The 22611-nt window shown below is 40.6% G+C and overlaps 2 protein-coding genes across 2 annotated transcripts; both read left to right on the top strand.

Moving 5' to 3' along the window:
* The first annotated feature begins 2296 nt into the window (after positions 1–2296).
* On the top strand, positions 2297–4305 carry LOC140274818 (ictacalcin-like). The gene is made up of 3 exons (XM_072370181.1): positions 2297–2372; positions 3623–3770; positions 4034–4305. The coding sequence occupies exons 2-3, from the start codon at positions 3633–3635 to the stop codon at positions 4175–4177; spliced, it is 282 nt and encodes a 93-aa protein (XP_072226282.1). The 5' UTR covers positions 2297–2372; positions 3623–3632; the 3' UTR covers positions 4178–4305.
* A 1247-nt stretch (positions 4306–5552) lies between these two features.
* On the top strand, positions 5553–19895 carry snx27a (sorting nexin 27a). Its single transcript, XM_072371145.1, has 13 exons — positions 5553–5987; positions 9328–9553; positions 9729–9921; positions 10251–10315; positions 11221–11325; positions 11468–11546; positions 11803–11966; positions 13303–13392; positions 14082–14231; positions 14399–14527; positions 14704–14763; positions 14943–14991; positions 15777–19895. Exons 1-13 carry the CDS (start codon positions 5677–5679, stop codon positions 15845–15847), a joined length of 1692 nt encoding a protein of 563 aa, XP_072227246.1. The 5' UTR covers positions 5553–5676; the 3' UTR covers positions 15848–19895.
* The last annotated feature ends 2716 nt before the right edge of the window (positions 19896–22611 follow it).

The following is a 22611-nucleotide window of genomic DNA, read 5'->3' as shown; positions in this document are numbered from 1 at the left end:
GGAAATTACATCAATCTATTGTGCTCTTGATACTGTTTGCCAGTTTTTCTGCAGCTCCTCTTTTGATAGCTGTATGGAGGGTGCTTTGAAACCTTAATTAAGGGCTCCATCCAAGGAAATAGAATTGAAATCAAGTGAAAAAAAATCAAGAGAATATCAAGAATTTTCAAAAAATCTGCATTAAGCACCCTGAGGTCTGAGGGTTTCCCAAGTTCTTTTCTTGTATACAGTATTTTAGATACTTGCAGTGTTTCAATATTGCATTACTTTATTGCCCTACTTGACTTAATTTTACAAGAGAATGATTTACTTTTTAGTGTACTGCAGTTCTCTCACAGCTGCAGTTGAGGGAAAACATAAGTAAAAATATGATATAGCCTACCTATGGTCATTGTAAAAGTCATCTTACAATCTATGTTTATGACAAAGTTAAGAATTCAAACAACCATCTACATTAACTTTACAGCAATCGTGATCGAACTAACCATTCCATGAGAGGATGAAATGGAGGCTTCCTACCAGAGGAAGAAGGACAAGTATGCAGAGTATGCAGAGTTTGCAGCTGCATGCTTACACACTGGCTGGAGTGTGCTTATATTGCCTGTGAAAGCTGAGGCTACACCAGAACATCCACTCTGCACCTCCTAACATCCCTGAGCATCACAGGCACCAGCCTGAATTTGGGTGCTTAGAGATTGCCTTGAGAGGACTTTTGTTATAAAACTGGCACTATATACTAAATAAATGGAATTTAATTCCAACACCATAAGCTATAGGTTGTTACTCATTTCCTGTTATTACTCTGGTGTCCAAGCAAACATTTGGCCTCCAGACTGAAATTTAATCAGTTAGTATTCAGCATTTGCACTAAACATCTCCAGAGACTACAAGAGAACCCTCAAAATGTTTTTTTCTTTTAGTGTACACGCTTGTACCACTAGATGGCAGAAGAGTTATAGAAGTAATTATAATGTTTGCTATGACAAGTTGATTTAAAACGTTACAGATGTACCACAAATACTTTCAAATGAATAACAGCTGGATATGAAGCATATTGGATTCCTCCCTCCCAAATAAAGAAGATCTGAGTCAGTAACAGTCTGTAGTCTGACAAAAAACTTTCCACACAGAGAAAAAGGAGGGCACAAAGCGAGATATGGTATGAAAAGTGGTGATCATTCTAAACTATTGTCTGTAGTTAGCTGAGCTTTGAACATGTGAATTAAAGGCAAAAAGAATTGTATCCTGACCAAAGAGGAGAGGCAGAAAAGACTATTGATACAATAGACCACACACAGAAACAAACATGTAAACTGAGGTGCCACAGTGCAGATTCTTTTTGTTGTTGTTGGGCTCTTTGACTTGAGTTTTAAGGACATAACTATGAGTCACAGCCTCACTACAAAACTATGGGGAAGAGTGGAGCCACTTAGGACCGTAACAGTCAGAGCACAGTGAGTCACTGTCTCCAATGTTTTCACTTTAGAATCACGCGCTTCTTGAACAAGAACATACAATTAAGAAAAAAAGTCTCATACATACAAAAAACAACAGAAATTCGATGTATGGCATGCATTTACAGCATTCTATGATTGACAAGTGGGTAGAAAATGAAATCCATATCTAACGATGTCAGCCTTCACACTTGGTTTGTATCTTAAAAAGTAAGAAAGATTTGTTTAGAATTTAGTGCATATGGATATCCACAGCAAAGCACAATTATAACCTAATGATGTGATTAAATGCATGTACAGAAAGTTGCAATAGTTCACTCTTTAGGGGTGTTTTCACGAGGCTCTAGACTAAAATAGAATATACAGCTTGTGGATTTTCTTCTAAAGAATGAAAAAAGTGACCTCTAAATAGAGCAGCTGTGTGTGACTACTGTGTCATTACAAAACATGATTCAGCTCACAAAAATGAGTGTTTTATCCCTCCCTGCATCAACTTGCAAAACAAGAGTCTTAAAAAGCTAGGCTAAGCCAATTCAAGTTATTGTTTTTTGTGGTTTTTTTGGTTTTCAGAATATGTAGTGACATTTAATCGAACTGACAAGTCAAACAGGAGACTGACAGAAAACAGACAATCCCAAACAGAAAAGGTTTCTTGATCCATTGTGCTGTTCTGTAGTATTATGAAAATTCTTCTTAAATGCAAACGTGCACTGTAATGCTATACAAATCGATAAATCATAAGTTGGAAAATGAAGAAGAGACCATACAAGAAGGGAAGAAGGGGAGTGGTTGGAGATGATAGGAGCATTCTAGAGGGAGGGATGCAGGGTGTGGTGATGTATAAAACATCCTTCGCACCCGCCTCTTCATCACTGCATCTCGACTTACACCCTTCGATCTTCTGAAACCTCAGTCTTGGTGAGTAAGGAAAACTTTAAAAACGTAGTATTGTTTATCTGGTTTTAATTACTGACTTTGTTGGAAACTTTTTTTGCACTTTGACCTACTTAAGACACTTTAAATATAAGCACATAGACTTAAAAGTTGCTATCAATATGTGCAGTATGTGTTTGTTCTGAGAAAGCCACAGACTTCATTTTATTGCTTATGAAACTTGATGTCACAACAGATATAGCCGTTTTGGCTAGACTGCCAGCTATTCTATTAACTTGGTCAGATGTATCATTTCACTGATGAATGGCACATTCTCGAAATTAGAACAGATATTCAGTTCATACCATTAATTAGAACCACATTAGGCATCTGAACAGTAGTAGCTCCGTGCTCTCTCCCTCCTAAATTCTCATCTGTTTACAAACCCTGTGATGCGACAGTTTCCGCCTCTAACCACACTCTAGGGAGGGAGCTGCGCCATCTGGGTCCCATTGAAACCACAACCGAGTCTCTTAGATTTATGAAGTTGGTGGAAAAACAACACTATTTTAACATACTTCGTAAAGATGACAGGAAGCTGAAGGGACACTTACTTGCTTCACATTCAAGTCACATTCAGTCGACTGACTTGCAGACTGACTGTTTCCATAACAGTGTCCTGTGTCACTCAGCAGAGATGCTGCGTTAGAGACCAGTGACAAAGGAACAAAAAGGAACAGTGGGGCCCAGGTGGCAACCTGGGGTTTATTTTTACCAATCTCCATGGAAAACTAAAGGAAAAACACTGGTAAAGACAAAAGCAATGATGTCAGACACTGGCAGCCCCTTAGGAGCTTTTAATGAATGAAAATCCTTACACGTATATAAGTTCATATAACTGTATTATTTTCAGAAATTGCCACTTAAACTGTGACAAATGAGAAAAAGCTTTTTTTCATCCTTGTTTTTAATCAGACAGTGTTTACGCCTCACAAGATGGGATTCCTATTCCATTGTTTCCGTTGTAACCACTCCCAACTTGTGGACATAAATGAAGTCCATTGTTAAGATGCTATTTATGACCACAATACCACATGATTAATCTGCAGCAATAAATAATAATAGACCTAGAGTCAGCTCTGAGATGGAGTTACATGAACAAATCAGACGTTTACACTCGATCAAAGTATTCCTGTCTCAAAGTACCTCCACAATCTGGGGACAACTGCAGAAAAAGGAGGACAAATTTCATATATATGATTAACTTCTTATATCTTATTTTGTCTTTTTAAAAGAGTCACCATCATGTCTGACATCCAGAAGGCTATGGCTCTCCTCATCACCTCCTTCACTAAATACTCCGGCAAGGAGGGAGACAAAAACACCCTGAATAAGGAGGAGCTGAAGGAGCTTCTGCAGAATGAATTTGGAGAGATGCTGTGTGTAAGTGACCCCTGAACTATCTCCCAAAAGAATCTGTGAATACAAGGGCCCACTATTATGTAGAGCTTTGCATTAAGAGAGTGGTGAATGCAAAATATTACAGTATGATTTATGCAACTATTAATGCATAATCAAGCCAAGTGGCAGGTTTTCTTTTTTCATTTATGGTCAGTAAGGGTAATGAATAGAGCATAACTCCACTAAAATTAAGTCAAATAAGCACCTGAAAAATATAATGTGTCTTTTATGTCTCTCACCTGCAGAAAGCCAATGACAAGGCAGCAATTGACCGCATCTTCAAGGACCTGGACAGAGACAAGAGCAACAGTGTGGATTTCAGTGAGTTTGTCAGCCTGGTCTGCTGCCTCACTCAGATGTGTCATGAGCACTTCATTGGCAAGAAATAAGAACCGAGGCGCCACCTTTAGGCCAGCTGAGAGAGCTGCCTTTCTGTGAGAAAGATGACCATGAAGTCACAAAAATCATATTGGAATGCAAAAAATTAAATAAACTTGCTTTCTCTGAAACTCTGTGGTCACCATTTTCTTTAATCCAGCAGATTCCTGTGGTGCTTGCCCTTGTCAACTTTAAGCACCTTAAATTTTTAACAACACATGTCATGCCTTGCAGCTTGATTTACTTCAGTAAAGGAGCCATAGCACTGCAGCTCAGAAAAGGAAGGAAGTCACTGATGCTGCTTGTGTACAAACTACAACTGCTTAAGAGGCTGCACAGAAGCTACACGTATTAAGCTTTAGGTATTTCAGTTTAAGCTTTGGTACACACTTATGTATGTAATCAACTTTATTTGTTTATTCATGAATTATAAGCAAGCTTCTACACTATATGTTTTCCATTGGGGTGAGGACATTGATTAATTTAATATTCTATCATAATGCATGTATGCTATAAGCATGTAGTGCCAATTGTGCGCTTCAAGGTCTAACAACCTGCAAGTTTTCATACCAACCAAGACCCTAATTTGGGGTACGAATACTTTATGTAGTCAGCTACTACATATAAATTACATCTCAGTATTTTGTTATCAGCAACATAATCCATTAGATTAAAAAAAAACTGAGCCAATGTGAGTAGTTTTGGATAACTTTAAAATCAAACACTGAACAATCCCTTCCCTTACAATGTAACAACAATCTAATCATTTATTTTCTTAAATGTACTTCGGGTTGATTATAGTTTATTATTTTAATAAACTGCTTACATAGTTGAGGTTGCATCTAATCTTTGACTCGCAGACCATACTAAATCAGATGATTAGACAGACTACATCTTGGTTATTTTTCTGTCCTGAAATAAGGAATTAGAGCTTCTGTTACTGTTTACTTAGATATTGCACAATGAAATTGAACAAAGCACAGTTTCATCAGTACTCTGAGGGACATTTAAAGATTTTATGTCAAAATATCACGTTTATTTCTTTAAACAGCTTAAACTTTTTATTATTTTTTTCTTTTTCAATGATTCATTTGTTTATCTATTTATTTTTTGTAAAAGCTCAGTTGCAGGCTGCCCATGCATGGCTGTGCCAGAAAAGTTGAAAACAAAATAATCTTGATTAAATTGGTTGCCAAATCACGTTGTTGGACGCTCACCTTAAATATCTGAAAATAAAAGAATAGAAGATATTCACATGTAACCATTATTTGACGTTAAAGTGTGAACTAACCTTGGATTGAAGGGATGTGAGATTATAGAGCAGATTTTAGGTGACGCCTCCGGTAAATCACGTTGTGAGGCCGTGTCTCGTGACGCTACCGAGGGGCGTGTTATCGCCAACAGAGTCGGTCTGTGTGGAGCTAACGTAACCGAGGGACAGAGCCCGAGTGTTGTTTTGAATTTGCTAGAAAACACCGAGTGGAGGAGGGAGTTAGTGCCTGTTAAGAAGATGGCGGACATAGGAGGCGATGAAACTCGGCCGGCTCTCACCACGGCATCCCGCAACGGTCCAGTTGTCGGTTCGTCGGCGGGTACAGCGGGCCAGAACGCAGCCACCGTAACGTCAGGTCCGCGGATGGTGAGGATCGTGAAGTCGGAGTCCGGCTACGGTTTCAATGTTCGCGGTCAAGTCAGCGAGGGAGGACAGCTTCGGAGCATCAACGGGGAGCTGTACGCTCCTCTGCAGCATGTCAGCGCTGTTTTACCTGGAGGGGCTGCAGACCGAGCTGGGATAGTGAAGGGTGACAGGATCCTTGAGGTGTAAGTCTGAGTCTACCCGTCTAATGAAAACAGGGGCTTAGCAAGTGAGGCTAGTTATCCAGTTTAGCCTCTGTGGATCCAATTTCATGTGTTAACATTAGCCATCTTCAATGCTACGACACATCTATGCCAAGCAAACAAAAGTAACTATCTAAGAAAACATGTACTTGTTCAGCTTGTGGGTATTTGAACTAAACATTTTGAGAATTAGCCTCACAGAACTAGCGTTGATTGAGTTAAGCGGAAAGCTAACCAGCTTACATAAGTTTGACAACAGCCTGTGCATGTTGATCAGCTTTAGCTAGCTAGCAAGCCAGGTAGCTACTGTTTTTGGCTAGCTACTTACGTAGTGACTGCCCCGGCGGGGAAGTGGGGACAACATTAAAATGACAGCACGGTAAACATTTTATTGTCATGGGTATAATGGGGAGGATTTGTGTTTTGACCCTGTCTGAAGACCGTGATGGCAGTGTTGTCCCCTCAGCATCTTGAGGGTGAGAATGTGAGAGCTGCTTGCCTTGATGAGACCTTCGCGGCAGCCGTGTTGTTTACATGGGGCTGTTTGAGTGCTATCGGTTCATTTCGCTCTTTATCTCTGTGAGTGTCTTTGAGTGGTTCTGATATAAATGGTTGGATCCCAGATACAGACACTATAACTGCTTTTTGTGTGGCTATACTCTGTAAAACAAGATCAGGAACAGTAGCAGTTCTTCCCCTAAGTTGAATAGAATGTAAATAGTTTTTTCAAGGTGTCTTCTGGCTTTTTATCCATAAAATATATATATTAACAGTGCATTTTTTTATGAGGAATGCCAGAGAGACGCTTTCTTTCGTATTTGTTGAAAAGACTCAAAATAATGGCTGACTTGATTGAATATCCCACTTAGGGTAGTAAACCTGATAATGAGCCAATGCTGGAATGCATGTAATTGCCTAAATACTGCTGGTAATAAGTGCAATTCCTACGTTGCAAATGTTTTGGAGACCCATGCGGAAGTCTGACTCAACATTAGCTTTAAAATCAACATTTAATTTGAGCGCTGACAACATGTTCATGCATTAAATTGACCCAAGGCCAAACTAAGAATAAGGAAGAACAGAAGAAGAAAACAAGAAAGGCTCTCGTGTGCTTTTACTTGCTGAGACAGCAGCAGTGCTTCGTGCATTGAAGCACTGAATGTCGCAGGTCATATGACAGGACCAGAACTCCTCATGTGATTTATTAACCAGTTTGTCCATTTTGCAGAACACATCTCACAAGAATCGGCTGCTTGAGTATGACAAATGTTGGTATTTTACCTCATAGGGTTTGCAAATAGCAAAAGTTAGCTTCAAAATTACATAGGTGTGGTGTTTCCTCTTGGACTTTACATCTGCGGCGAGAGTGTTGTTTGTATAAAACATCTGATTTTCATTTTGTCTTTTGAAACCAAATGCAAAGATCAATTTGGCCGCTCTCGTGCGTATAAAAGTTTCAGCGCTTGCATCATCGTGTACTCTAAGGACTCAGCCAAATGATAAGCCACCTCTAGTTGCCTAATAATAAAAAAAACAGTTCTCAGTTTTGACCATTGACTCTCAAGGAAATGTATGCAGTTGAAATCACTGAACAGTGCAAATCCTTTACAGCTTTAACAACAAGATGTGAAACTCCACTTGCTGTTCTCTCTTTTTGTTCAGATAAGTTTCCTGCCCTGCTAAGGCATTGACAGGAAAAAGTGAAGTGAACTTTTTGCTCCAATAGAATATTATAATAGATATTTAGCATTTATTTTTTTGGAATAAAAATCACAGAACTTGTCTGTTAACCGTTTGAACTTTAAATAGAACTCCACTGAAACTGGGTTGTGTGTAAATATAACAACACGGACGGGGTTAAAGCAATGGCCATCTGACATCTCCGTTTTCAGAAGTGTACGGGGCGAGAAGCCCTCTGTGATGTAGAGGTCGAGGGTCGGACCGCCAGGCGGGCAGCCCGAAATCATCCAAACGCAGGTGCATCTACGGAAACTCGGGGACGATTTTATTTCCTTCGTGCCGTTTAGCTGACCTAAATTCTTTTCATCATCTTGCCCCGAGCTGAGTTAAACATAGAGCGCTTAGTACTCGACGCACCCCCTGTGAAAGAAACAGATAGGAAATGTATTCATTTAGTCTTTTTTCATAGCCTCTAATTATCAAATTTGATCAAAATTACATTGGAGTTCAGCTTCAATCTGCGTTGCGGTTTTGTTGAAGAAAATTTCTCTCGTTTAGTTCGTTTTTTTTCTCCCTTTTTCAGTTTCTAAGTTGCAGAGATTCTGCTGTTCTTTGTCACAAATACACTTTTCCTCTCAAAGTTTAGCTTTTTAATTCATTGTTTGAATTTGTGTAGCAGATATTCGTTTAGAAAAAGTTCAGTAAAAAGTGCGTAAATATTCGTTTTCTATCAGTTGCATGAAAAGACAACGATGTGTGTTTCTAACGATGTGTGTCAACCCCCAAATTCTGAAAGCATCACCTATCAGAAAGAAAACTAGTGGTAAACAATTGAGTCATGTTGACGGTAGAAGTTCTAAACTTTTATTTTCACTCCTTCGAACCCCTCCTGCCCCCAGTTTAGTTGTTCAGTTGAACAGTTCAGAGGAATTCTGTCTTGTCAGTATCTGCTCCCTAATTCCTGTCGCTGACTTTATTTTCAATAGCCTCACGTTGTTTATTTGAATATTGTACCTCCCTGATCTGTGATAATACAGAGAATTACGCTTTTTAAACAATAAGACAGACGTGGCATATTGTTAGACTTAAGCTAGCGCTCTTGCTTTTTCATTCCTTTCCCGTGTCTATCCAACTGTTCTCGTAGGAAGATTAACAGAGACACCTGATGCTGCTGCCATCTGGCCCCATCAAAGCCAAGAAGGGAGGTGTCTCTCAGCACCAAAGGAAAGGGAAACAGTAGAGCTGGCCTGACTACTCCCAACTGTTAGTTAATGAAGGACAATGCCTTGATATTTCTTCACATTTCAAAGGGACGGAGTACAGGAAACTTGGAACATTCAGAATCATCTTTTGTAATGCAGCTATTTCAGAGGGGGGTTGTCATTATATTCCTGGACACATGAATCAGTATTTGCACCAGTGCTTCAGTCATCAGGTGTAACATGAACGCCCTGCATCAAATGCGCTGTCACTGTGAAATATGATCTTTTTTGTTGACTCTTGCTCTCACAGAAGGCCACAGGCCGACTTCAGGTTAAACTAAACAAAACTGATCACTTTACTGTCATTTTTTTAAGAGACTTTCTGCATGACTCTCCCTCACTTTCTCCTTTGTCTTTCCCTTGCTGTTGCTTTCCTCCAGCAATGGGGTGAGCGTGGAAGGTGCAACCCACAAGCAGGTGGTGGACCTGATCCGTGCAGGCGAGAAGGAGCTGGTTCTAGCTGTGCTGTCTGTTCCACCTCAGGAGGCTGACGGATTAGAGGGAGGAGAGGACATCCAACCCAACTACGATTACAGCGACAAGCAGGCCGTGCCCATTTCTGTTCCCACATATAAGCATGTAGAGCAGCACTCTGAGAGGTTTGTGGTGAGTGCCCATGTGACTTATCTTTCTCTTTTACTTAAAACAAATGGAAGGAAGAAACAACATTTTGTGGCCATCTTAAAGGTAGAAAAATGTTTTTTTGTTTTTGCTGTGCGGGTATTGGAAAAACACTACTTGGCTTCTCTAATCCTTTGTGTTGTTGCTTTAATGGCCACAGGTGTACAATGTGTACATGTCAGGTAGGCAGCTGTGCTCAAAACGTTACCGGGAGTTTGCCATCCTGCACCAGAACCTGAAGAAGGAATTTTCCAACTTCAACTTCCCAAAGCTACCCGGTAAATGGCCCTTCTCCCTCTCCGAACAGCAGCTGGATGCTCGTCGTAGAGGCCTGGAGGAATATCTGGAGCGAGGTAGGCCAATATGGAGAGGCTGCCAGTGTATTAACCTGCTTTTGTGTTTGATACTGAAAAAAAAGGCCACATTTTTTTTTAATGAATTAATTAATTTTTAATAAATTACTGCTTCATTTTAAAGTTCATGTTTGAGTATGACCAGCTGTTTAGAATAATTAAAACCTGAATCCACTCACAGATATTATGTTGTTCAGATAGCTGAGCTGGAAAATAGACCTTATGTCAACAATTTCCTGAAGCACTCAGTAAATGCTTTAAATCTGAACACTAGATACAGACTCTTCACTTATTTGCTTCTATTGACGCTGTATTTCTTTTCACTTCAGTGTGTTCTGTGCGGGTGATTGGGGAGAGTGACATCATGCAGGAGTTTCTCTCTGAATCAGACGAGGTGTGTATGTATCAATTGGTTCAGCCTCGTCTATGTAAAGGAAAGTTGTTTTTCTTTGGGGGGAGGGGGGGTGTCCTCCCTCCCTCCCGAAGCTTTCAGTATTCGCTGTTGATTACATTTCCCATGGAAAACAATATAACAATTAGGGTGCTTCTTCATAACTCAGTTTTCATGTAGAATCTTGTGAATAATGTGACCGGTTGCCATCACTACCCCTTCACCGTGTTACGACAGTAATTCAGAAGGGAGCAAGCGAACAACGGCCTTTCATATGTTCAGCAGCCACTGAAGTGTTCTCAAAACTATTAATTTGTTGTTGTGGATGGGTGATGGGATTCATGAAAAAAGAGGATTCTTGAGTGTCATGAATTCGCTGGAATATGCCCATTCAGGCTGTTTTTCAATGACACCGTAAGGTTTAGCGCATTTGGTGCCCTTTATTAGCTCCTGGCCTAATAAAGGCAGTTAACGTGGTACTGCTTACAATGGCAAATCTCCAGAAAACGGTGCCGTACCGTACCGCATACTGGAAAAATTACTGATAGCCTCACCTGGTTTACTATGAAAATTGTACATCGTTCTATAAACAGCTATGGGCACTTAACATTTGAGTTTGCTTGAAGGTGTTCGGCTGGTAGTTTTCTGCAAGTGTTGAAATCAGTTCCACTTGCTCATGTATTGAGAAAATGTCAAATTCTCTGCTTCTTATTTGATGCCATATTTAAGTGATCGCATTCCAGTGCCTGAGGACTTCTTGTATTTAGTTGTTCCCATTTGTTAATGGATGGAGCAGTGACTCAAACCGACGTTCTGGGAAATAAGAAACTGTTCATAAGCCGCAGTGATGCATGCAGCTCTAAATGTGTATGGATTGATTTTTTTTTTTTTTGTACTTCTCTGTACAGAATTATAATGGAGTGACAGATGTAGAACTGCGGATAGCCCTGCCAGACAAGACCACCATCTCTGTCAGAGTCCGTAAAAACAGTACCACAGATCAGGTGTACCAGGTAAGGCCACATACCAGCTGTTTGGACGGCACTCTGAAGCAGATGTATTGTTCAGGCTTTCCATTCAGTGCCAAATGTAAATTATCTGTCAGTTTGTGTCTGCTGGAAGATGCATGACTGGCTTTATATTGCTCCTCTGCAGGCATTAGTGATGAAGGTTGGAATGGACAGTATTATGGCGAGCTACTTTGCCCTTTTCGAAGTCATCAACCATTCCTTTGGTAAGGAGTTAAATGTTTCTTTCACATTTTTTAGACCATGAGATGTTATTTTGTGTTTAATTTAAAACTCTCTCAGGGTGAGTTCATCACATGACTGCAAGCGTTCTAAATAAAGACTTTTATCAGCCCTCTGGGAAGTTTAATTTATTTGTCATTTTGAACAGCAAGGGCAGGTAATCTGGCATAGTCACAGTTGGGCTTTTAATTGCACACCCTGTTCCACATCCCTTTCCTTCCATTTAAATGTTTGTTGCAGTGAGGAAGCTGGCACCCAACGAGTTCCCCCACAAGCTTTATGTGCAGAACTACACGTCAGCTGTTCCGGGTACATGCTTAGCGCTCCGCAAATGGTTGTTTAGCATCCAAGAAGAGGAGCTGCTCAGAGATAATCCACTGGCACTACACTACTGCTTTCATCAGGTAATGAGTCTTCCTCCAAGAATCCTTCAAGTTTATTTCTAAGTTGAAACTGATGCATAGTTTCTGACATAAAGAGTGAAGCTTTGTTAACTATTCATGCCGGTGACAGAATGTAACAGTTCTCCATCCAGTTAACAATTAACTTGTGAACAAAATCAGTTTTTGCTTCTTGGCTTTTTGAATAGTTTCCTCAGTCACTGTAAATGCGTAGAGGCTCAGTCGAGCAGGAGCAGTAGATGGGTTTCGTATTGTCCTGCTTTCACTAACTTTAAACACAAGAAGCTTATGCAGCATCATGTGACTGCCAAACCTCTCAAACTAGTTATGTATTAACAGTTTTATCTCAGCAACACTACACTCTCAATATTTAAACAAGCAGAAAGTCATTCTTTCCTCCTGAGGTGTTTTCACACAATCCATGACACGGAATTAAAAAAGAAACCCAAGCATGGTGATGTTCTACAAGCTGCTGAGCTTCCACAGAGTTTGAAGTATAATATAAAAGGATGATTTTAGAAAAACAACTCATTTAAATTCACGAAAAAAGGCTTCAGCTGCTGCCTGCAGGCTGTCCATCGTCCAGGAAAGGTCACTGCTTAAGGGACGTTGAGCATGTGACGTTCGGGGGTGTCCTATTAAAGCCAACATGAAAGCACACAAACAGATCTATGATCACTGGATATGTTGGCCGTGCTGGGCAGCGCTTTTAACACAACATACGCATGCATCACTACAGAGAGTTGCTGTGGATTGTTTTTATTTTCTATTCTATTTTAACTTTACTGAAACCAGGAAATGAAAACTGTTCCAAGCGTGTCCAGCTCAGGTCAGCAGGAATAGACACAACAAGATGCATAATGTACACAGGTGGACTTAAAGTGGAACTTATGAGTTCAAACTAAAAAAGTTTGAGATTCCAATAAATCCAGTCATCACGGGACAAATAGGGGCAGAATGGTCAATCACAGCACCGACAACCAGATATATCTGCCTCTCCTTGAATTTATTTAGTGAAACCAGCTCCCAAAGAGAAATATATTAGCAACACTTGTGGTGTAAGGTTATAGTTGTGGACCATGCAAGCAAACACTGAGCTATAAGTCATTCAAATAATCTTTTTTAAATCAGGAGGTTTGGGATGATTCTCCATGGGTTCATCGTTACAAAGTGACACCTTTTTTGTAATGAGATTGTTGGGTGGTTAGGTTAATGCTTTCATTGATTACGTTTCTAGCTAAATTACTTCTTTGTGTTATCGTTTGTGTTTTGTGACCAAAAGAGATGTATCTCTTTTCTTTTTTTTGCCACCCCTCATCCCCACTCCCTGTCTGTCTAGGCACTGGATGATGTGAAGAAGGGATTCATAAAAACAGAGGACAAATCCTACCAGCTGCAGAAACTGGCAGAGCAGCGCAAGATGGCCACGGTCAGAACCACAGACCAGTCTTTGTTTGGGGAGGGGATAGGGATGACTACACTTTGTGCCTGCTGACCAGAGCCATCACCAAAACGCTTCCAAATAAAAATGGGCAGAAACCCTTTCACGCTTCAGAATACAGTGCTGTGGTGTAAACAGACACAAAGCCATTGAGTTTATTTTGATGTTTGTGGTTTATGTGTGAGGGTTTCACATGTGTGAGTTCAAACTACACACACCGCAACATCACCAATTCTGTTTCCAAGGTTTGAAAGAGAAACATTTGTCAAACAGAAGAAGCATTTGTGTTTATCTGTAACTTTTGATGTGTTGGAAATGTACAGGTTAAAAAAGACAGGACACTCGCTTAGCTTCAGTGGGATCAGGAAGGAATCAGAACCAGAAAAAAAAAAAACGCAGTTGTGGTCATAAACACTTTCCTGCGTGACAGACACAGGGCAGGTTCAGGGCGATATTACTTTATTTGTTTATGGAAAGTTAGCGTTCATGCAGGCTTGCAGATCTCAACAAAAAGAACATCCACATGGAGAGCATACAAAAAATAATAATAAGGCACAAGGCAGTGAACGGGGCAGTTTTTGCAATATAATTTCTGTCTAATTTCACATTTTCAGATGTCTTAAGCTGCTTACTTACAGTAACAGTGACTGATACCTGTGTTCTGGGATGCTTTTTAGTACCTGAGCCTGTTGCGGACGTGTGAAGGCTACAACGAGGTGATCTTCCCTCACTGTTCCTGTGACTCCAGGAGGAAGGGCCACGTTATCACGGCTATCAGCATCCATCACTTCAAGCTTCACGCTTGCACCGAGGACGGCACGCTGGAGGTGAGCATTTACCTCTGCAGCAGCCATTTAATTTCTGTCCAAATCTGACTTCATACTATTAAGGTCTATGTTTTCTATGGATAGATTTCCCCAAAATACTGAATTTATACACATACGTATGCACAGCTGAACCCCTGTCAATCAGTCTCTCTCTCTCTCTCCCTCAGAACCAGGTCATTGCTTTTGAGTGGGCGGAGATGCAGCGCTGGGATACTGATGAGGAGGGGATGGCTTTCTGCTTTGAGTACGCCAGAGGAGAGAAAAAACCTCGCTGGGTTAAGATTTTCACTCCGTATGTAAGTGTGAAAGTACACCTGAACGGCTGTTTGACCCATCATACATGATTCACATCCTTTGCTTCCTCATGTGTCGTCAAATGTTATGTAAGAAGAAGACGGGGCAACTGATGTAAACATAGTTTTGCAGATTGTGGCGATTGGAAACCTGAAAAACCATTTTATTTCCCTTCCAGTTTAACTATATGCATGAGTGCTTTGAGCGTGTCTTCTGTGAGCTGAAGTGGAGGAAACAGGTATGGACCACTCCTTTCCTCTTTCATTCTGGGAAATATGATTCGATGCCAGCTTTGAATGTCTAAACTTAGCATATTGTGACATTCTTCACAGATACTGAAGCCACTTGCATCTTTTTCTGCAGTCTTCAGTTTAAAGTAAGTTTTATATTTCACGTGTGTTGTTTTCTTTGTTGTAGGTCGAGGAGGAGGCGTCTGATAAGGACAACAAAAACTGCAGTAACAATGGTAAGCAGCTGGCACTTTGACATTCTGTTTAAGACTGAATTTAAAGACATCTTTTCCTCTCGAGCACAGTTGGTTAACACCAGAACTGAAGTGAAAGAGGCTACATTTTTTTTTTATCAGGGGCCAATTATTTAAAAAAAAGTATATTTAGATGTGGTGCTAAGCTTTGCTTTGATCGATGGCACCCATCAAGCACCATGAATTATGCAAAACCTTCCTATCTGAGAAAACTTCCAATTTCAAGGGCAGAGACAGCATTTCAAGTATGCTTCTTTAATGTAGTTGAGAAGAATATATGTGAACATGTGAGTAGTAAATATGTTTGGTGAATTACCCCCAAGCATGAAATATACTTGTACAATTTCCACCTCCTTTCCATTTCTGTGAGGAAGCATAGACAACATCGGCATGTGACTCACCGAGCATCAGATCGAAATTGAAACTATCATGTGAGAAAGCATTTACTCATCAATACAAGAATGTGGATAGGCCACTGCAGGGCAAGGTGCAGCAGGAGAACAATTTTGAGCTTCAGCAGCAGAAATAAAAGAATTAAAGCCGTAGGATTGAGCAGCTGAGAGTGTAGGACATGCAGATATGAAGCGAGGGCGTCAGCATATAACAGATGGATGTATTATAATGATAATCACTAATTAATGCACCCGGGACACCACAGCACACACACTGATTGGTGTTGTGTTGTTGCTGCATTTTCATGAGTCACATCACGTGCGAAATAAGACCATCATTCAGACCTGTTCCCTTGAACCATCTCTGTGTTCCAGAGTATCTGCCTCCTCTGGAGACGCAACAGAAGGGATGGCGCCACCTAGGGGGGGAAATCGCAACCTCCTAAAGCCATCTCTCGTCACTTGAACTCGAACTGGTCCACTTGCATCATCACAGTCACCCCAGAGAGCGCCCATCGACAAACACAGAAACGAGTGAGAGAATGAGGAGATCCCTGCCCCAGAAATAAACTGGCAGTGACCGCTTTGGGAAATTGAAATTGTCACACTTATCCGAGTCCAGGGATACACAGAGTAAGAAGAGCAGTGAAGGAAAATATGCATAAACCAGCTTTCACGTAATTTACTAGGTTTCCATAGTGTGCCTGTTTCTACCATGCGTCTGCCCTGTGATCTGGGGCACAACACTAGCATATTCTCACCCCTGGACAAGATGAGACGTGTCAGTGCGGTGCGTGATTGGTCAGGGTTGCCACAGCACTGTAGGAGCCATTTGTGCAGAGGGAGCACCTCGTTGAAACACCACGAAAGAGCTGACCTCTGGGATGGAAATGTGAGCGTTTTTCTGACAGACTCCCTCAGCCCAAATCCCACAGCATGGGCTTTGTACAGCTAATTGAGCTGAGCTGAAAATAAGAGGGGAGGGATACCAGAAAAGTTTTGTTTTTTCTTTTGTGTCAGTTTGTTTGCTTCTTTCACGTCTGTGAAAACAGGAAGAAGGCAAAAATCTTGCTTTACACTGATGCTGGACATTAACACAGAAATGATGTTTTCTATCTCTGGGTCCTTAGTGTCCTGTCTTTGTCAGAAAATATAGGCAGCACAACTGTAAACAAAATGGAAATGGATGTATTCGTATTTGTATGTTTAACAATCTTACTTCTGATAAATTATAGATTAATTTAAGAGCTTTATCAATTGGTTTCCTGATCTATTGCAATGAAACTCTAATCGAATCTAATTCAAGATGCTCTAACTAAGCTTTTTTTTTATTTTTTTAACCCTGTCTTGTGGTCAAATCCACACTGCTGGGTGACGTCTGTAAGCAGACAGCCATTAGTCTCAGTATGTGGATATTTATCCCCATTGAAAATGTTTTATTGTGGCCATTAATCAAAGCTCGGTAGTTGAGAGGCGGAGGCTTTGTCATTCTCAGCTGTCCGGGAATAATCTCCTGAAGGAGAGTCAAAACGTTAATGTTGTCACACCTGGCATATGGGTAATCCCGTCATCACATTGTGAATATTAACATAACAGAAGTTATGAGCCTTCCTGCGCTGAGCTGCAGTTTTCTGAACAGGCAGCAGGGAGCAGCAGAGTTTTAGACTGACTGACTACATTTTTGTGCTGAACTCAAACTCTTCCCAGAGCTTCTCAGAAGGATGCCTCTGGGTCTGTAAGTCACCCAAAAGTATCACTCCCCTGCAGTTTGTCCATGAAGCAAGTCGAGAGGAAAGTGCTGTATAGACAGTAGATGCATCAACCTGTGTGACTGCAGCCACCGGCACACACAGCACAGCAGCTGCTCATACAGCACATGCATGGATACAGTATTAGCTGTGTGCTTTTGCACATAATGTGTGATTTTTTTCTTATTTTTTTCTTAGTTAACTACACTTTGTGAACTTAATTTTTCTCACAGAAAAGATAGAGATAAGAGATAGATTTATTTGTGCGTTTCTTTTTGTTGCTGTTAATATTTAACATCTTTTATCTCACCTGAAGTGTATAGAACGCAGGTTTACATGCTCACAGACGATGCTCCTGAATGGAGAGTGCGCCTAAATGTATTGATTGCAGTTTTGCCTCAGTTCAGTAGTTTTGCTTAATCCCACTAAGGGCTTGTAGTTTCTTTCAACTAATTCATAACTGACTCGTTCCTGTTCTGCCGCGTCCGAAATCCTGAAATTAAGAACAATGTTTTTTATTTGGAGAAAACTCAAGAGCACGTGTTCAAGTTTCACTATAGATTTGTTTTGCTTTTGTGCTTCAGCTAAAGAAAAATTGTTAAAGTTGTTATAAATGCTTTCAGTCAGATACCTCGGAGCGGGCTCATGTGCATGTGTGGTGCGAGCGTGTCCTCTACGTTTATCATTGACATTGCTGATAAGCTTTAGACTCTTATTGGACGAGGCTGATGAGCTGTCGGTGTGAGCGCGAGTAAATGAAGATGGGTTTTTTGTATCTGTAAGACAGCAGAGACAGCCGACAGATTTAGACAAATGGGAAATGTCTCCCGTTGTCGAGCTATCGTTCACAGCCATACTCGTTCTTTTCCAGCATAACGCACAAATGTCCCCGTCTGTCTGCTCCGCAGTGACAAAATTGTTAAGTGCAGCATGTGATATTTGTCATCCAGTGGTTCTCTCTCAGTCATTCAACAGTTTATAGCAATACATACCACACTGATAGCGTGTTGTGTGTTATACACACATCAGAGGTAGCTCTGTTAGGAGGAAAAGCTGCACATGTGCAGATTGCTGGATGGTCATTGTGACAGCTGGAGTAATTGACAGTTTAGAGATGGATGATAGAAGAACCGAAGATGTTCGTCCATGATAGTATTATTTTTTTTTCCACGATGAAGAGAAGAGACAGCCAGAGCTTTGTGATTGTGTGTGTTGCCTCGTCTGTCCTCTGCTCTCACTCCCCAGGTTGGTCTCCCATCATCACAGGGGGATGCGGTTGCCGTGGCAGCACCACGCTCAGTGTAGCTTCTGTTCCTTTTATATATGTCAGCCAAGTGACTCAGTCCTCCCAATAATGTATTCAAAGCAGTGTTCTTTGCTGTTTGATGTTTGTTCTCTGTCCCCGTGGCTCGTGCTGCTGTGAATAGGCTTTTCGAAAGCTGCTTTTTTTTTTCTTTTTCTTTTTTTGGGTGTGTTTGTTTTAATAGTTTTGTGGTTTGGTTTGTCTTGTCCACGCCAGGCGCCATCTTATGCTCAGTCACAGGCAGCGGCGCGTGCTGTCAGCTGCTGTCCCTTTCATTCGTGAGCTAAATGTCATACTAACGAATAAGGTAATAAAGCAACGGGGTGACAGGAATGTAACGAAGCACGTATCTGTTAAGATGGCCTGTGTTAGATATTGTTGGTGTATGCGGTGCCGTGGGCCACCTGCGATTGTTTTTGAGATGCTGGTCAACCTGAGCTTGTAACTGAATGATTATTTATCAACAGCAGATTTTCAGGCAGAACTTAAATGAAATGAATGTTGGCTAATACAGCAAACAATGTGAGAATAAAAGAAAAATGTCCATGCGTGGACCTGCGCTCGAGGCCGGAAAGTTTGTTCATCACCTATTGCAGCTGGGATGCTGTTGCTATAGCAGCACCTCCGTTTTCTGGGTCTTATGTCAAATCAGTACAAATTTCAATAAAGTCATTCAGTGAGTCTTTTTCTATTTGCTTGAATTCTGTTGCGTTTCACAAGGCTCCCGCTGCAGTTATTAAATGACTTTCGTCAAGCTGCTCTGCCAGTCTCTATCTGGACAATGTTGGTCATTACGTCAGTCTCATCAGCAGCACATCTGTGTGGAACGCACATCTGGCTCAGAGCACATTAGCTTCAGGCGTTCCTATGTCCTACCTTCGACTAACCTGACAGGAGGATGTAAGTGCTGTTTAAAAGTGTTTGCCTGCGTGTAATTATTTGTTCACTGCTTTGAAAGACGAGGCTGTTCCGCAGTGGGAAGGCAGCGACATTAAGTAAAAACTTAAGCTTTGTTTGTTTGTCTTTAGCTTAATCTGTAAAATGTTGTTTTGAAAGAAAGTATCCTTCTGACAAAAAAAAAAAGCACTCTTATTTCTCCAACTCAGAACTTTTATTTATTTAAACAGATATTATAAAGATTGGGGAAGTTATAGTGTGCAACCTTTGAGACACTATTCGCCATTGCTGTGTGGGGAACAGATAGACGGAGAACTACCGAAGCACTTGAGGTGTTTTAAAGTCGTGGTTTCTCATTTACTGATTGTGTAAAGACTTCACTTAACACCTGAGGCAGAACTAAGCTTAAAAAAAAAGGTTTTATATCTTAAAATGCCCTTGAAGGTTTACTAACCAGTATAAAAAAAAAGGAAAAAAAGTTTTGAAAATGTTGTGTAGAGTAATAAATTGTAACAATATTTTAAATAAAGTTATATATTGGAGAAATATTCTGCTGGTCTGCATTTATTTTGCATTCTTCAAGACATGAACTGAACTGTTTCTTCTTTCTTTCTTCATTTAATTAAAGTTGACAGTGATCTGAACGAGCACCATTTTTACAGGCTGTTAAAGTATAAAGCTCCCAGGTTGTGTTTATCAGCTTATGGATTCTCTTCCTGTCTGGTGACACCTCACCAGTGTCCGGACTGCCCACCTATAAAGCCATAAAACCGCCGCAGTGCTCATGTGGGACCAGTTAACCTCTGGAAGGAGGTAGACGAGCAATTAATAGCTTTTCATTTCTTCAACCTTATGAAAGTCAAAAAGTGTCAATCTTTCCTGGATCGTTTGTGAGCCGCCAGTCAAGGTGACGTCACTTTGATACACAAGTCTCTGGGTCTGTTTGTCTGATGTTGCAGAGATGATTCCTGCAATTCCTGTGGCATTTGTGCAAAGCAATTTTTATGGAGTCGCTGGTGGTAGATGATGAGCTGAAAGATTAGTAAGTGTAAACTTTGGCACAGACTTAATGAGATCAGGGGCTGGAGTGGATTTGACAGGAGTTTTTGTTTCAACACCTTTGCACTGCTTAGCCTGCTGGACTACAATCGAAGGAGGGCTGATCAAGACGAGGAACAGTTATGACAGCTTGCTGGCAGGAAGACTTTAAGCTTTGAGAAGGTTCTAAGACGAATAGAAGGTATAATGGTGTAATTTTCAAGCTAAACAAATGACAGACTGTGCTTTGTTGCAGTCCTTCCCCTTTCTTATTGTCCAGCTTTCATTAAAAATTTACTTCCTGCCTGCAAATATTGCCGGGTTTGTCAGGAAGGGAGAAGTGCTGTGCTGTACATTACAGCCCCCAAGGCCATGTATCATAGTTTGCAGCTCCTCAGGCACATTATTCTGGCAGGGCCAGGGGCACAGTGACATTTTGATAGGCACATGCTACACAGATCAAAATGTTCAGTGTGCCAAACAGGAGCTGCGGCACCCCATGCGGAAGTAGAGGAAGACCGAGGTCAGGCATTACTCAAGCCCAAAACACAGGCTCTTAATGCATCCCATGGAACCAAGCCCATAAAATGTTGTGTGCACTGGCAATGCTGAAGTGAAAATACCCATCTCATTATAGCTGTCTCACATGCTGACTGCATGCTGCCACCTGGGCTTAACTGCCTGCACTCACTTTCCATTTTTCTAACACCCACATCTTCAGTGTTAATACTCATTTTTCATCAGGTTTGACTCTTGGTTCATTCTTGTTCTCTGAGGTATACGTGAAATGATACTGCAATATTAATGCTTAAGAATGACACGTCTCCAGTCAGTATTAGCAGTCGTTTAGCAACCAGGGCTGGAGCACTGCTCATTTTAAACTTAAGAGTTACCGTTGGAGTATTGCAGTTTAACGTGTAACCACCTGTATGCTGTCAAAGTAGCCGGTGACAACATGGGCAAAACATGCAAATAACATGGAAACACAGCATGACAGAAAGAAAAAAAATGTACCTTTTACAAATGATGTGTTTTCAGTTTTGTTGTTGAGATTTATGTTTCATTATGTCTGACTGATAACTCTGCAGTGGGTTTAATTATTTTCTTGGAAAAATACACAACTGTAGAAGTGTATTTTTCCTTGTTAATGATAGTGAAAACTGCCCAAAAAGACAAACTTTCAGCAACATTTAAACTGGTCTAACAATTTAATCTAAAAGAATTTATTAACTCGTGATGCATTTTTTTAGGAGAACAGGCAAATGAATAGTTCAGATTTTCTTCACCGTTGCCAGATAGCATATATCTCAATGCTCCTAATACATTAAAGGTTCTATAATATTTATAACCAGGGGTCAAATTGGGATTTGCCGTGTTTGCGTGTCCCAGGCAGGGCAGTAAATAAAGTTAAACAACGTTGCACATCCTTCTGAAAAATTGCCAAGCGTAATAAGCTGGACTTAGCTTGAACATTATTTTTTATACTTTCTTTACTTTAAAAGAAGGGATGATTTAAATGACCAATAACGATGTTACAAAACACAAACTGCTTCAGCTCATACCTTTCAGAAGAAGTCTGTTAGTTTTGTTCTCCTCGCTTCTCTCATTGCCACATGTAGCTTTGAACCTTAGAATTTAAAGGAAATACACTTGTGAAACCTACATCATGTGTGCATAAAAGTATGAAAGGATCAAAAAAGATGAATAAACTGATTATAAAGTCTTTGCTCCTGGGAGATGCGAGACAAAAAAATAGGAAAATGACGACACAGATGGGAGTCTAATTATTTTCAATTTGTCAATGTTATAGCTGGCTTACTTATCTAGCCATGGTGCAATTTACTCTGGTGAAAGAATGAAAATGTGTTCGAATAACGAATGTCCTGATGATATAAAAGATTTCAAACTAGTTTGCTTGACAGTTTAATTCTAAATTGGGCTTAACAGCTGCAGAAGCTTCATTCGACAGTTAATGGAGGAAACCTGCATCATGTCTTATATATAAGGTAGAGCATAAATCGGGTGAAGTATAAACATTGTTTAAGACAGTTACATTTCAGTTTGCATTCTGTTATAAAACTGTTTTCCTTACCTACATTTCTCATCCACTTGTCACTCATCTGTCTGTAATGAAAGATCAGTGATCTGCTTGCTGAAGCTATTAAAAGACAAAGGGGACTGTGTGGAGGTGTTGATGTGTCCTTATGCGCTTTAGACTGTAACT

This window comes from Leuresthes tenuis, unplaced genomic scaffold (assembly GCF_036924035.1).
Source record: "Leuresthes tenuis unplaced genomic scaffold, fLeuTen1.0.hap1 SCAF_18, whole genome shotgun sequence".
NCBI classification, from domain to species: domain Eukaryota; kingdom Metazoa; phylum Chordata; class Actinopteri; order Atheriniformes; family Atherinopsidae; genus Leuresthes; species Leuresthes tenuis.
The sequence above is the reverse complement of the archived record's forward strand: the minus strand, read 5'-3'. Positions and strand labels throughout refer to the sequence as shown.

Excerpts from the sequence above, each read along its gene's own strand:
- LOC140274818 (XM_072370181.1), top strand. The coding sequence starts at position 3,633 with ATGTCTGACATCCAGAAGGCTATGGCTCTCCTCATCACCTCCTTCACT. Across the intron at positions 3,771-4,033 it reads AATTTGGAGAGATGCTGTGT|AAAGCCAATGACAAGGCAGC; the intron begins GTAAGTGACCCC and ends TCTCACCTGCAG.
- snx27a (XM_072371145.1), top strand. The coding sequence starts at position 5,677 with ATGGCGGACATAGGAGGCGATGAAACTCGGCCGGCTCTCACCACGGCA. Across the intron at positions 9,922-10,250 it reads GGAGGAATATCTGGAGCGAG|TGTGTTCTGTGCGGGTGATT; the intron begins GTAGGCCAATAT and ends TTTTCACTTCAG. Across the intron at positions 14,528-14,703 it reads TTAAGATTTTCACTCCGTAT|TTTAACTATATGCATGAGTG; the intron begins GTAAGTGTGAAA and ends TTTCCCTTCCAG.